Source organism: Pteronotus mesoamericanus, unplaced genomic scaffold, assembly GCF_021234165.1.
Source record: "Pteronotus mesoamericanus isolate MK-2021 breed Mesoamerican mustached bat unplaced genomic scaffold, CSHL_Meso_final scaffold_128, whole genome shotgun sequence".
Classification (NCBI taxonomy): Eukaryota; Metazoa; Chordata; class Mammalia; order Chiroptera; family Mormoopidae; genus Pteronotus; species Pteronotus mesoamericanus.
The window spans coordinates 2,827,320-2,839,763 of NW_026555305.1; the positions used below are offsets into that span (position 1 = coordinate 2,827,320).

The 12,444-nt window shown below is 47.6% G+C and overlaps 1 protein-coding gene across 2 annotated transcripts; it reads right to left on the minus strand.

Moving 5' to 3' along the window:
* Positions 1-854: 854 nt before the first annotated feature.
* On the minus strand, positions 855-7,510 carry LOC129082612 (platelet glycoprotein VI-like). Of its 2 annotated transcripts, XM_054588341.1 has the most exons (7): positions 7,408-7,510; positions 6,919-6,954; positions 6,432-6,695; positions 5,907-6,197; positions 2,020-2,127; positions 1,343-1,395; positions 855-1,253 (listed from the first exon to the last, which is right to left on the minus strand). In XM_054588341.1, the coding sequence occupies exons 1-7, from the start codon at positions 7,439-7,441 to the stop codon at positions 1,125-1,127; spliced, it is 915 nt and encodes a 304-aa protein (XP_054444316.1). In that variant the 5' UTR covers positions 7,442-7,510; the 3' UTR covers positions 855-1,124. The 2 variants fall into 2 exon arrangements, with proteins under 2 accessions (XP_054444316.1, XP_054444317.1); XM_054588342.1 differs by lacking the exon at positions 2,020-2,127.
* Between the last annotated feature and the right edge of the window lie 4,934 nt (positions 7,511-12,444).

Consider the following 12,444-nt stretch of genomic DNA (forward strand, 5'->3'; position numbering starts at 1 on the left):
AAAGTGCGCTTACAGGGCGATCTGACCATAAATTCCTAACTGGGTAGTCACCCCCCAGGCCTATGAGTTCTTCAGTCAGAGGCTTATCTTTGCCTTAAGCCAGCTCAGTGTGTTGTTTCTGGGCACAGAGGTCAAGACACCCTTGAAATAAGCTGTGACAACACCCTGAGAGAGCGGAGAACTTTTTTTGTTCTGTTTTGCCTTGTGGGTACTTTTTTATTTTTAAAATTCCTATTTTAAAATATTCTGTGTTTTCCATTACCATTTAGTTCCCGTATAACCCCCTCTCCCCAGCAATTACCACATCGCTGTGCCTGTCCATGAGCCCTTTTTCCTTTTTGCTCAATCCCTCCACCCCCCCTTGCCTCCAATAGCTGTTATCTGTTGTTCATCTGGGAGTCTGTCTCTGTTTTGCTTGTTAGCTCCGTTGAGAGAGCATATAATCTTATTATCCTGTACTCTGACCCCTGCCTCGCGTTCTCCCGCCTTCAGGTAATCTTCCTTCCATTCTCTTCTTAATTTCAACTGCAGAAAACACCTGCAAAACTATTATTCTCGGAGCATTCGAGATCTAGCCCTCTGGCATATGCCATCAGTGTGGCTCCAATAAACTCTTACAAAAATTCCCTACCAACTTGGATGTTTCTTACATTGACACTATATGTATTTTGACACGAAAAATGCAAAAAATAAAACGAGTAAAATGTAGGGGCTGCACAAAATCATGGGGCTTGCCAGATTTGGCCTCTGGGTGATACGATAGGGAGCCCGGCTCTAGACCGCACGATTTTGACAAAAGGAATGAATCTAGGATTTTTTCTGTGCATCTAGGCTGTGACATAAAACGTGGCGCCCAAGAGGATTTAAGTTTATTTGTTTAATCAATGAAAATATGCAAAAATTACTCTGTCATTGTCTCCCAGGAACTTTGGAGGGTCCTGGGAATTGCCAGGCAATTGTCGTAGAGGTTCTAGAACTGACTGGGTGATACTGTTCAGGTCTCCAGATTCAGGGGATCACGCGGGTCCCCTCAGCCAGGTCGGCGGCCTCAGATTTAGAAACAGTGATGCCAGAGGAGGGACCTTCCAATAGGCAGCTCGAAGTTTTACTGTCCTACACAAGGTTCAACTCAGGGCAACTGTTGCATAATTGCTGATCTGGGTCGGTCTGGGCGTCGAAAACGTCCCTTGGGTGGGGACACGGAAGGCCACTTGGAAATAGGTGACATCTTGGGGGTCTCTAGCTTCAGAGGCCTGAGAAAGGAAGGGCGGCCATGATATGGTGGGGTGATGTTAGGGACCAAGGAATTGTTGGGGGGCAGAGGAAAGGGGGAAACTCTTACCTGCTTGCTCATTGATTCTTCTGCCTGTGGCTGTCTCCCTGTCTTGGCGGCTTCTGGAGGGAAAAGGTTGTCAGGCGCAGCATATTGGGCCCCCCAATTACGTACGTTAACACCCCAGTCTGCAATGTGACAGTATTGGGAGGCGGTGCCCCTGAGAGGGGATTGGATGTAGATGAGGTCATAGGGGTGGACTTCTCATAGCGGGGTTAGTGTCCTTGTGGGAGCAGGCCAGAGTTCCAGCTCCTTCTCCCTGCCACCTTGTAAGGCCCAGCAGGAAGGGGGCCACCTGCAAGAGAACTCTACCCTCTTCAGGACCCAAATCACCAGCACCTTCACCGCCGACCTCCCGGCCCCCAGAACTGTGAGAACCGAGAACTGAACGCTGGCTGAGCCTCCCAGTCTATTTTGGTCACAGCAGCCAGAATGGACTGAGACAGAGGTGGCCATGTCCTCAGAGAGGCTGCTGTCGATGTCCCAGCCCTGTCTTCTGAGTTCACAGGTAGGAGCCGGGGCTCAGAAGGTTATCGCAGTCACAGCTGGAGCCAGCAAACCAGCCCGCGTCTCTTACCTGCTTCCTGTGCAAATTATCCCCAGCAAATGCCTCTCCCCCTCTCCCCTGTAGGATCTGTAGCACCGGGGGCCCTGCTCTGGTCTCCCTCCCTCTCAGCAGGACATACTGTTTTTGGCTTTGTGATGGTAGAGGAAGATGAAAAGGATGATGAGGCCGAGGAGCAGCAGGCTGGCCACTGGCAAGCCAATCAGAATGAGCAGGTTTGGGGACTGGTCTGCAAAGGAGAAAACAGCTGGGAGCAGCTGCCCTGCCTGAAGGACCTTCGCAGAAGGCACAGTTTCTGTGTGCTCTCCCAGATCCCGTCCCGAATGTGGAGGGTTGACCCCGGCAAACCCTAATATAAGCAGAGCCACCTTAAAGTGGACCTGGAGCATCCACGTCAGAGGAGATGCCTTGCACGCCCTACAACTCAAGCTCTGGAATGTTAGGAGCAGGGCAACGGAACCTTTGGGTTGGGCCTTAGTAGCTTTGTGTCCCAAAGAACTGTTTGCAAGACAAGAAGAAAGCTGATGACTCTGACTACTGTACAGATGGCTACTGGGCTTGCTTAAGATAAAAACAAACCAAAACATCGTTGCCCTGGCTGGTGTGGCTCAGTGGATTGAGTGCTGGTCTGCAAACCAAAGGGCCACTAGTTCGATTCCTAGTCAGGGCACATAACTGGGTTGTGATCCAGGTCCCCGGTGGGGGGCGGGGGGCATGTGAGAGGCAACCACACATTGCTGTTTCTCTCCATCTCTTTATCCCTCCCTTCCCCTCTGTCTAAAAATAAATAAAATCTAAAAAGTAAAACAACAACAACAACATTGTTTAGCTTTAACCTCATAACTGTACAGAAATTTTATTTCTTTATTAGGACCTTTTCTCCTTCTTTCCTTTTGATTCAAAACTGGCCTCATCTGGCAGGCAGACCCACCCCCTTCCCTCTCCCTTGCACCCCTACTCCCTTAATCATTAAGTCCTCAAGACCTGAGGTTCTGGGCAGCATTAAACAATCTTGGCAACAGAGCCTTGGGTCTGTCGACCACAGACAGAATTTCAGTCGAACTCGAGATAACCCCTTGGCCTCAGTTGTGTTTCAGCTCCAGACCCAGACGAGTGAGCAGCCCACTGACGAGACAGAGTGACGCCCTGGCTGATGTCAGGACCGGATGCAATGGCCACATACCCCTCGCCCTAGCGCTGACCAATCAGTGGAGACCACAAGCCTAACCAGAACGCTTAGTCACCATGATTAATGATTTCGCTCTCTGCATGTCCTAGAAGCCACCTGAGAGCCAGATCATGGAGCATTAGCGCACCTGTGACTCTAGGTTTGGTGCCATTTCCTTAAAATAAACTTTTACTTTCTTGGCTGCAAACTCCTATTCACACTTGATTGGGCTTTGATGCATGCAGATGAATGACACCCTTTCGTCTGATAACATCGCCAGTTACGTTATCTGTACTGATAGCAATGCCTTCCTTCTATTAATGTAGTTGCTTTCCTTCCTTTTCTCATAAATGCCCATTGGCTTTGTCTCCTCCACTGATGAACAAAAGAGAAACAGAAAGATGGACAAAGGAGAAACAGAGGCATGAACACATGGAACAGACTGACAGCTGTCAGAGGGGTGGATGAAAGAAGGGCAAGACATTAGCTAAAAACGTACATGTATAACCTACAGACAAAGACAACAGTGTGGTGAAGCCCAGGGAAGCAGGGGAGGGCTGGGAGGGTGGGGGCAAATAGGGACATCTGTACTAGTGTCAACAATAAAAATAAAGGAAAAAAAAAAAAGAGAAGAAGAACATTTCATGACGTGTGCAAACATCTAAAACAAATTTCAGCACTCGTATGTGACACGCTGTGGGAACATGAACAAGCTGACTGTGGTCCCTCCGTGCTACAGATTATGAGTTGCCTAGTTGCAAAGGTGACCACGGAGCCCAAAGCCCGAATCATTTACAACCTAGCCCATGGCAGATGCTGTTTGCTGACTCCTGGGGTGGAGAAAAAGACAAGATAAATCAAGAGGGTGAATATCATGCTGAGCAAGATAAGTCAATTAGAAAAAGTCAAGGACCGTACAATTTCTGGCATATGTGGGACATGAAACTGAAAGCAACCAACGAAGAAGAAAAACAAGCAAAAACTCATAGACACAGACAACAGGATGGTGTTACCGGGGGGAAGGGGGGCGGGGGGCGGTGGAAGAGGGTAAGGGGGTCAAATACGCGGCAATAGAAGGTGACTTGATTCGGGGTGGCGAGCACAGAATGCACCGTACACCTGCCGTATCGTAGAGGTGTGCGCTGGGGGCTCATGCAATGTTCTTAACCAATGGCACTCCAATAAAGGTAATAAAAATTTAAAAATAGGGTGAAGATAGCAAAGCTAATGGGTGAGCTCACTTTAAGACTTAAGAACGGGGGCGGGGGGCTATGTCAAAATTTGTGGGGCAAAAAGGCATTTGCCGCCGCTAACACTACACATAAAGGATTCTTCGTGGGTCGGTGAGATTCCAATACAAGTATGGTTAACACATGCTAGATCCCAATAAAATGACTTCTTATTTATTTTTCTTTTTTTATGTAAATAATATATTTGTTTATTTTTATTGTTGTTCAAGTACAGTTGTCTTCATTTCCCCTCTACTATTGCTCCTTACCCCAGCCTTTGCTGCCTCCCACCCTCAATCCTACCCCCTTTGGCTTTAGTCCATGTGTCCTATTGAGTTTATTGGGGGTGACAGTGGTTAATAAATTTATGGGTTTCAGGGGTGCAATGCTATAATACACCATCTGGGTATAGTACTGTGTATTCACCCCAAGTCAAGTCTCCTTCCATCAGCATTTCTCCCCGTTTTACCTCTTCTACCTCCCATCCTAAAATGATTTCTAACCAAATGGGCAGTGAGCTGGGCTTAGCCCTTGGACCGTAGCCTTCCAAACCCTGTTCTACCCATCTCTTATGTATTTTTTACCCCAATAGATATTTTTTTTTTGGCTTGCATTATGTTTCCCGTTAGGACAGCCCTCGCGCTCGTCCTTGCATTCTCTGCAGTCTTTATACTCATCAATTTTATTTGTATCTACAGTCCTCCACCCTTGTAGCTCAAGACTTATAAGCCAACTTTGAACGCATGTAAGATAATGCACAGCTTTCTCAGAAGCACAAGTCCAAGACAGAACTCCTCACTTCGTCCCACCTGCCTTTGAAAATGCCTGTGCCTATTTCTCCATGAACGGTCCTGCAAAGCATGCATGTCACAGGTACCGAGAGCGATGTGTCATGGGACTGCAGGCAAGTTTATACTAAACTCTTCTCAACATGTAGGGACACAGCAATGGTGGCCACGACCACAGAAAATCTTGGCCCAACAGTCTCTTTTTTCTTTAAATCCTCACCTGAGAATATGTTTATTGATTTAGAGAGAAAGAGAGAGCGAGAAGGAGAAACGCTGATTTGTTGTTCCACTTATTGGTGCATTTATTGGTGGATTCTCCTATGTGCCCTGACTGGGGATCGAACTTGTCACCTTGGCATATGGGGACGATGCTCTAACTAACTGAGCTACCCAGCCAGGACCAGAAGTCCTCTTAAAAAGCTGATTCTGTCTCTGAGAAATCCTATTTTTACTCCAAGGCCCAGAGAAGACGTATGAAGACTTGTACTTTGAATTTTCTGCATGCACGATGACTCACCCTGTGGAGGTCTGGGCTCTGTGGGTGCGGTAGAACTGTCAGGGACTTCCGCAGAGGGGGACAAAGTGGGGCTGGTTTCCTTTGCTCAGACTCTCTCTGCACAGACTTGCAATAACTCACATGCCCTCACTGGCCTGTCACGGGGTAGGAGGGTTGCGGGGAGGGAGAGGGGCGAGGGTGAACTCACCGCTTCATGCCTAAGAAGAGAGTGCTATACGCCCTCCTCCCCAGCTGTCCCCCAATCTCTACTCTAACGGGACACCCACAACCTCAAGTGGAAACATGAAAACAAATGAGCTTCCTCACCTTTGAACACAAGCTCTAATGGGACACTGGCGTAGGACCACAGGTAGGGGTCTTTGTTGAAGGCCCCATAGCACCTATAGGTCCCTGCCTGTGTGCGGGTCACCGGGCCGCTGTGGAAGATGGTCTGGTGTACATTGTCCTGGCGTGTGGCGCACTGGGTGGTGTGAACTCCATCTTTGGTGAGAATGAATGTATCAAAGCTGAGTTTTGAGAAACACTTCAACATCACCTCGTCTCCTGAAGTCACCACAGTGCCCGTCAGGTTGCTGAGTGAGGGTTTCTGATAAGCTCCTGAGAAAGAGGGAAGTGTGGTGACAAAGGGGAGGCCGTGCACATGCATTGTCCCTTCTGTTTCCCAGGCGCAGATGCGGCTCTGGCTTCCAACCGCTCCCTGTGCCGCCCTGAGGAAAGCCCTCTCGGCAGCACCCTGCTTCCTCCCCAGAGATGGAGGTTTCATATCTGGGACGCTGGTTCTTCCCCCTGCAAAGGGGTCTGTCCTGGCCCTGATGTCCGCGTGTCACTCACCTGTCATGGCCAGCAGCAGGGGGCCACTGGGTTGGGACCAGCATTCTCCAATCCTGTAGGAACAGTGGTACAGGCCTGTCTTGCCTGCTGTCATCTGTTGGATATATAAAGTGGAGTTCTCAGCCACCGTAGACTCTTGTTCTCCCTTTTTAAGTATCTTGTATGCTTCAGCTTCTGGGGGCCCTTGGCACGTGATGGTCACAGGTTTATCACGCAGAACCAGAGATTCAGGCTGAGCTGTGATAGCAGGTTGGGTGAGATTTCCTAAAAGAACAGGTAAGAAATGCGCAGGTGTATCTGTTTTCCATGCCATTGCCCACTTGCTCCACTCTCACGTCCGCAAGGTTAAATGCCAAGACGCTTCCTCCCCGTGGCCAGGAGAGCCGGCATCTGTCCGAACCCTCCTCAGTCCTTGGAACGTTAAAAAATACTCACCACATAATAAGAAAAAAAAGATAAAAATGAAAAATAATATAAAAATACTCACCTCTCTGAGCCTGCATGCACTCACCCAGATACAGCCCTGGAAGAAAACAGTGGGTGAGAACAGCCCACTGAAATTTTTTTTTTTTGTTTACAGTTCACATTCAACATTATTTTGGATTAGTTTCCGGTGTACAGCATAGCGGCCAGACCATCATATACTTTATAAAGCACTTCCCCTCATATTTCTAGCACCTACCTGCCACCACGCATAGTTGTTACAGTATTGTTGACCGTATGTCCTATGCCGTACTTTACATCCCCGTGACTGTTGTATATCTACCAACTGGTACCTCTCAATTCCTTCACCTTTTTCACCCAGTCCCCCAACCTCCCTCCGCTCTGGCAGCTGTCAGTCAGATTTCTGTGCTTATGAGTTCCTTTCTATTTTGTTTTCTTTGTTTACATTGGAGATCCGCCCCGTCTTATAGAACCTCCACCCTGCCCCGCTGTAGTCTTGTGTTTGCACCTCGACCCTCCTGTCCATACTCACTGAGGCAGAGCAGAATGGGCAGAACCAGGGACATGGTCCTGGGTCCTAGCTGGTCGCCTGCCCCAGCGATGCTGCTTCTGTGAGGCACGGACCTCCCTAAGAGGAATGCGAGGCAACAGGAAGTGGCGCAGTGGCCTTGAACCTCCCTCCCAGCGTAAAGGCATTTCACAACCTGTTCTGGGTGAGTCTTGCACACGCAGCTCCGTCACGAAAATGATAGTCATCTGACCTTCACATGACCATCAGTCTAACCTGGTCCCGATTGCTGTCCCATTTCCTCAGGAGCATTCAATCTTTATGTTTCAAGTGTGCACTGAGCAAGAGCACAGATAAAGAGCAGGTCGGAAGTAGACACACCCAGTCTGAGGTGTGTTCTGAAATACTCTGTGAGCTCATGGCTCTTGCTTCTAAACGCTGGGGACATGCCTTGCCACTATCACTCAAAGGAAAAAAAAAAGTCTGCTGCCTGTCTAATCTGATTCTGTTCTTTGTGCTCTATTTTTTTTGCAATCTTTTAATGCAATGGATGGGGTAAAGAACAGGAAGTCAACGCTTTCCAACCTGAGGTCTGCTCTGAAATACCACATGAACCCATGGCCCCCTTTTGTCAATTCTGTGTTCCATTCTTTATATTCAAAATGGCGGGCATGACAATGAGTTCCTGAGGAGCTGTGATTGCAGAGTGTGCAAACTGTCCCAGGCAGACCTTGCCTGAGGGGCAGTTGTGGAACTAGCATCGGTCCTGTTGCTGTCTGTTTTTCCAAAGCTGCGTCAGCACGGATTCTATTCCTGGAAGTCAAGCTCCACACCCTTATCTGACACTCGTTTGGAAAGAACCAGCATGAATAGCTTCTGTGGCTATTCAGGACGGCATCTACAAACAGCAGAGATTCAAGGAGTGGTGATTCTGGGGCTTACGGGAATGGGAAGAAATAAGGATGGAGGGCCCCCAGATGTTTCCCTGAGTAATTGACTGACGTCTGGCACCACAAGCAGGGAAAGAACAAGCCGTGCGTGCGTGCGTGATATCGAGGGCGCGTTTTCTTTCACTGTATTACCTCACAGACACTAGGCATCAGAACAGAATCAGAGGAGAGATGGGCTGGCCTGTTGGAGAGTATAGCTGCCAAACTTGAGCCACCGTTTATTTAGGGAAAGCCTTTACCTGTTGAAGAATACCTCCCCAATCAATCAACTTTGCAACGCGAAGTCTTACGCTTTCTTAGGTGTCGGATGCGACCGGCCAAAGTCCCAGGCACAGGCCCGCTCACGCCATAGCCGCAGCTCTGAATCGTTTTGCCTCTCTGGCCTTTGAGGACCTTGGCAGAATCATGCGCAGTCCTTCAGACTGAGAAATAGCTCCCCTGCCCCGGGGGTGTCCTTCTGGTAGACACGCGCCGGTCGCCTTCATCCGAGCTTAACAGCAGCATCACCACGGCCTGCTCGGTTCTGTCCGAACAAATCAGCTCCCTCATGTTTGTGCCCTTGGGTCGTGCCCTGGGCCTGGGGAAACCTGGTGCAGACGTTGGCGCGGGAGCTTTCTGTGGCTGGGTTTTCTCAGGACTGAGAAGGTAATTGAACATTCCACCTAGAGGCAGACAGGGTTTCCTGTCTGTGGAATTAGGGGAAAATATCCATATCAATCAATTGATCAATCCATCCATCCATCGATTCGTTTAGCCATCCATCCATCCATCCATCATCCATCCATCCATGAATCTAGTACCTATCTAAGGTATCTCCATCTTCCAGAGCCACACATGGAGACCTTAGAAACAACACTCCTTAGCATTCTTGGCTCTCAAGTTGTTTTGGAAACCCACCGTCTGCTTTAGTATGGCCCCAAGGATGAAGAATGACTTCTACATTTTTAAATGGCAAAAAAATAATGCTCTCCAGTTCCATCCATGCCGTTGCGAAGTTTAGTAGTTCTTTTTTTCTTTCTGCTGCGTAGTATTCCACTGTGTATATGTACCATAATTTTTTTGATCCAATCATCTACTGATGGGCATTTAGGTTGACCAACAATACAAAGACGCAAGGAAAATAAGACCAGCAACACTGAAAGGAAAAGAAATCAACAGAGACAAGAGGGAAGGAGGGGGGGCGGGGAAAAAGAAGGGAAGGGGAAAGTCAAGGAACATATAGCAAGGACTCATGGACACAACCAAAGGGGAAGAGCTGAGGGAGGGAAGGAGGGAGGGGACAAGGGAAAGTCGTGGAGGGGAGGCAGAGACAAATGTATTTGAAAAAATAAATTAAAATAAAATTAAAAAAAATAAATGGCAAAAAAAAATCAGAAGAAAAATCACTATTTTGTGACCTACGCAAGTGTTTTGAAATGCGAAATTGCTTTGTGTCTGAAGTTGTACTGGAACTCAGCCGGACCCGTTCATTTGGGTGTCGTTTGTAGTTGTTGCGGCTGATGGGAAGGGGTTTACCCAGGAGACGCTTTGCTGCCACAACAGCAGAGTTGCGTAGTCCCGACGGAGACCAGGTGTCTTCCAGTTTCGTATTGGAGCTTGAGAGGAAGTTTGCTGGTTCCTTCTGTAGAATAACAGTGCCAACGAGCAGAGCCTGAGAGGGCTCTCAGAGAAAACTTCCCAGGGGGAGTTATGCATATGCATAATTCAGTGACTTTTACTAAATTCCTCCATTGATGCAACCATTGTCACCGTCCAGTTCTAGAAACTTCCAGAGCCCCCAGGGGATCTCCAGTCCCCCTTTACCGTTGATCCCATTTCCGCTGCCAGCCCCAGCCAATCTGCTTTGCTTCCCTGCAGTTTGACTTTCTTGGAGATTTCAGAAATGAAATCACACAACGGGTGGTCTTTTGCATCTTAGCGTAATGTTTCCCTCCACGTTGTAGCACGCACCAGCACCTCGTTCCTTTTCATTCCTTTTTATTTATATTATATGGGGTATAATCGACATGTTACATTGAGTAAGTTTGAGGGGGACACTGTGTTGATTTGATACATTTTTACGCTGCAATATGATTGCCACAGTAACGTTAGCTAACACAGTGTTACCTCACAAAATTATAACATTTTTGGGTGGTGGGAACATTTCATATCTACTCCCTCAGCAAGTCTCAAGTTTATAACATCATATTGTTAACGATATTCACTACTGTGTACATTAGAGCCCCAGGACTTACTCATAACGCTAAGTGTGTTTCCTGTGACCAGCATTTCCCCATTTCCCCCTTCCCAGCCTCTGGTAACCACTGTTCTATTGTTTGCTTTTGTGAGTTCAGTTTTTAGGGTCCACTTATAAGTGATATCAGTTTGTATTTATCTTTCCCTGACTTACTTCACTCAGCATAATGTCCTCCAGGCTCATCCATGGTGTCACAAATGGCGGGGTTTGGAGAGCCTATTTCTTTCCAAACATTTTTTTAATGGATATTTTCTTTTGTTCAAAAAGTGTTGTTACAGTTGCCCCCATTTTTCTCCCAATGCTCTCCCCTGTCCCACTGCCTCCCTGGGCTCGACATATTCACTCATTTATTTTTAGGGAGGAGGAAGGGAGAGAAAAAAGAGAGGAAGAGAAACCGCAGTTGCCTGTCGTACACACCCTGACCGGGGCCTGAATCCGGGCAGTGAACCACTGACCTTTTGCTTTGCGGGATGACTCTCTAACCAGCTGAGCTACACCAGCCAAGGCCCATTTCCCCGCAGGTGACTTGGTGGGGGGGTTTTCTTTCTCCCTCTCCTGTGACAGTCTTATCTTGTTCATGTCATTCACTGGCCCCCTTGCAGCGACCCCCTGGCCTGGCTTAGATCTGTTCTACCAACCCTGGGCATTCTGTTAGGGCGCTTTTGCTTGTGGCTTCTTATCAGTTCACTCCATGCTCTGTTCTGGCCACATAGTTCCTCTTTTTTGTATTTAACCACTGTCTCAGGCTTTGCCTATCCTGCCCAAACTCTCCTCCTCCTCCTCCTCCTCCTCCTCCTCCTCTTTCCCTCCCCCTCCCCCTCCCCCTCCTCCTCCTCCCCCTCCTCCTTCTTCTTCTTCCCAGGTTTTCTTTATATTTCAGTTACATAGTTCATTGTAAAAAAAAAAATCATGGGTTTTTTATTTTATTTTTTCTTTCCATTACCGTTCCAATTTTATTTTTCTATTGTTATTCAAGCACAATTGTCTCCACTTCCCCCTTCACTCTCTCCCCCCATCCACCCCTCCCTCCCCCCCTCAACCCTACTAACCTTTGGCTTTATCCATGGGTCCTTTATCCTTGTTCCTTGATGACCCTTCAAACTCACTCATTTCATCAGAAGCCTGTTAAAGTCCATCTCTCTCCCCTGACACCCATGTGTTCTGTGAACTTGGGGGAGGAGTTGCTCAATATTTCAGTCTCAATTTCTTCAGTTGTAAATGGGAGATGTTAAGTGTACACAGATTTCATAGGGCTATAGGATGATTAAATGAAATAATGTCATAACTGGATCATGGTACCTACGAATCCATCAGTAAATATATGGTTATTTTGCCTTTCAGTTGATTTTCTGAATCCTGAAATACGCGTACGTGAAAAGGCAGTTGCATACTTTAATTTATGCATTTGGTAATTTATTAATTAGTTAGCTGCTAGTTAGTTATTGTGCATGACGAACAGTTCAAGGCACTGCCTGTCTGCCATCTTGTCTTGATTTGAATCTTGGATCCAACTATTACGATTCTGTAATTGAGCTTTAGTTCTTAACGTCAGTCAAACTGCAATGATCATAGGGCTTACTTCATAAGCTTTATGAGGATTGAAGGACGCAACACAGGCAAAGGAACAGTTTGCTCAGTAATTTAATTATTATGAACAGTAACTTTTCATTTTAAAATCGACCATGGATACTTTCTTTTCACGGCACAGGCTACGAAGTTGTCCTGTGGAAACGCTGCTTGGTGTTGGACACCAGGGAGTTCGCTCACCAGCCTGCTCCTGCCTGGCTCTGGGGCATGTGGCTGATTTGCAGAAGCATCCCCTTTCCTGGGTGCATAGGAAAATGTCCCCATCTTGGTCGGATGGGCTTCTGATAA

What these genes read in the sequence shown, in the direction of transcription:
- LOC129082612 (XM_054588341.1), bottom strand. Translation starts at nt 7,441, where the DNA reads ATGTCCCTGGTTCTGCCCATTCTGCTCTGCCTCA. An exon ending in CCTGCTGCTGGCCATGACAG is followed by an intron (nt 6,198 to 6,431) that starts GTGAGTGACACG and finishes CCTCTTTCTCAG; the next exon opens with GAGCTTATCAGAAACCCTCA. An exon ending in ATTAGAGCTTGTGTTCAAAG is followed by an intron (nt 2,128 to 5,906) that starts GTGAGGAAGCTC and finishes TCTCCTTTGCAG; the next exon opens with ACCAGTCCCCAAACCTGCTC.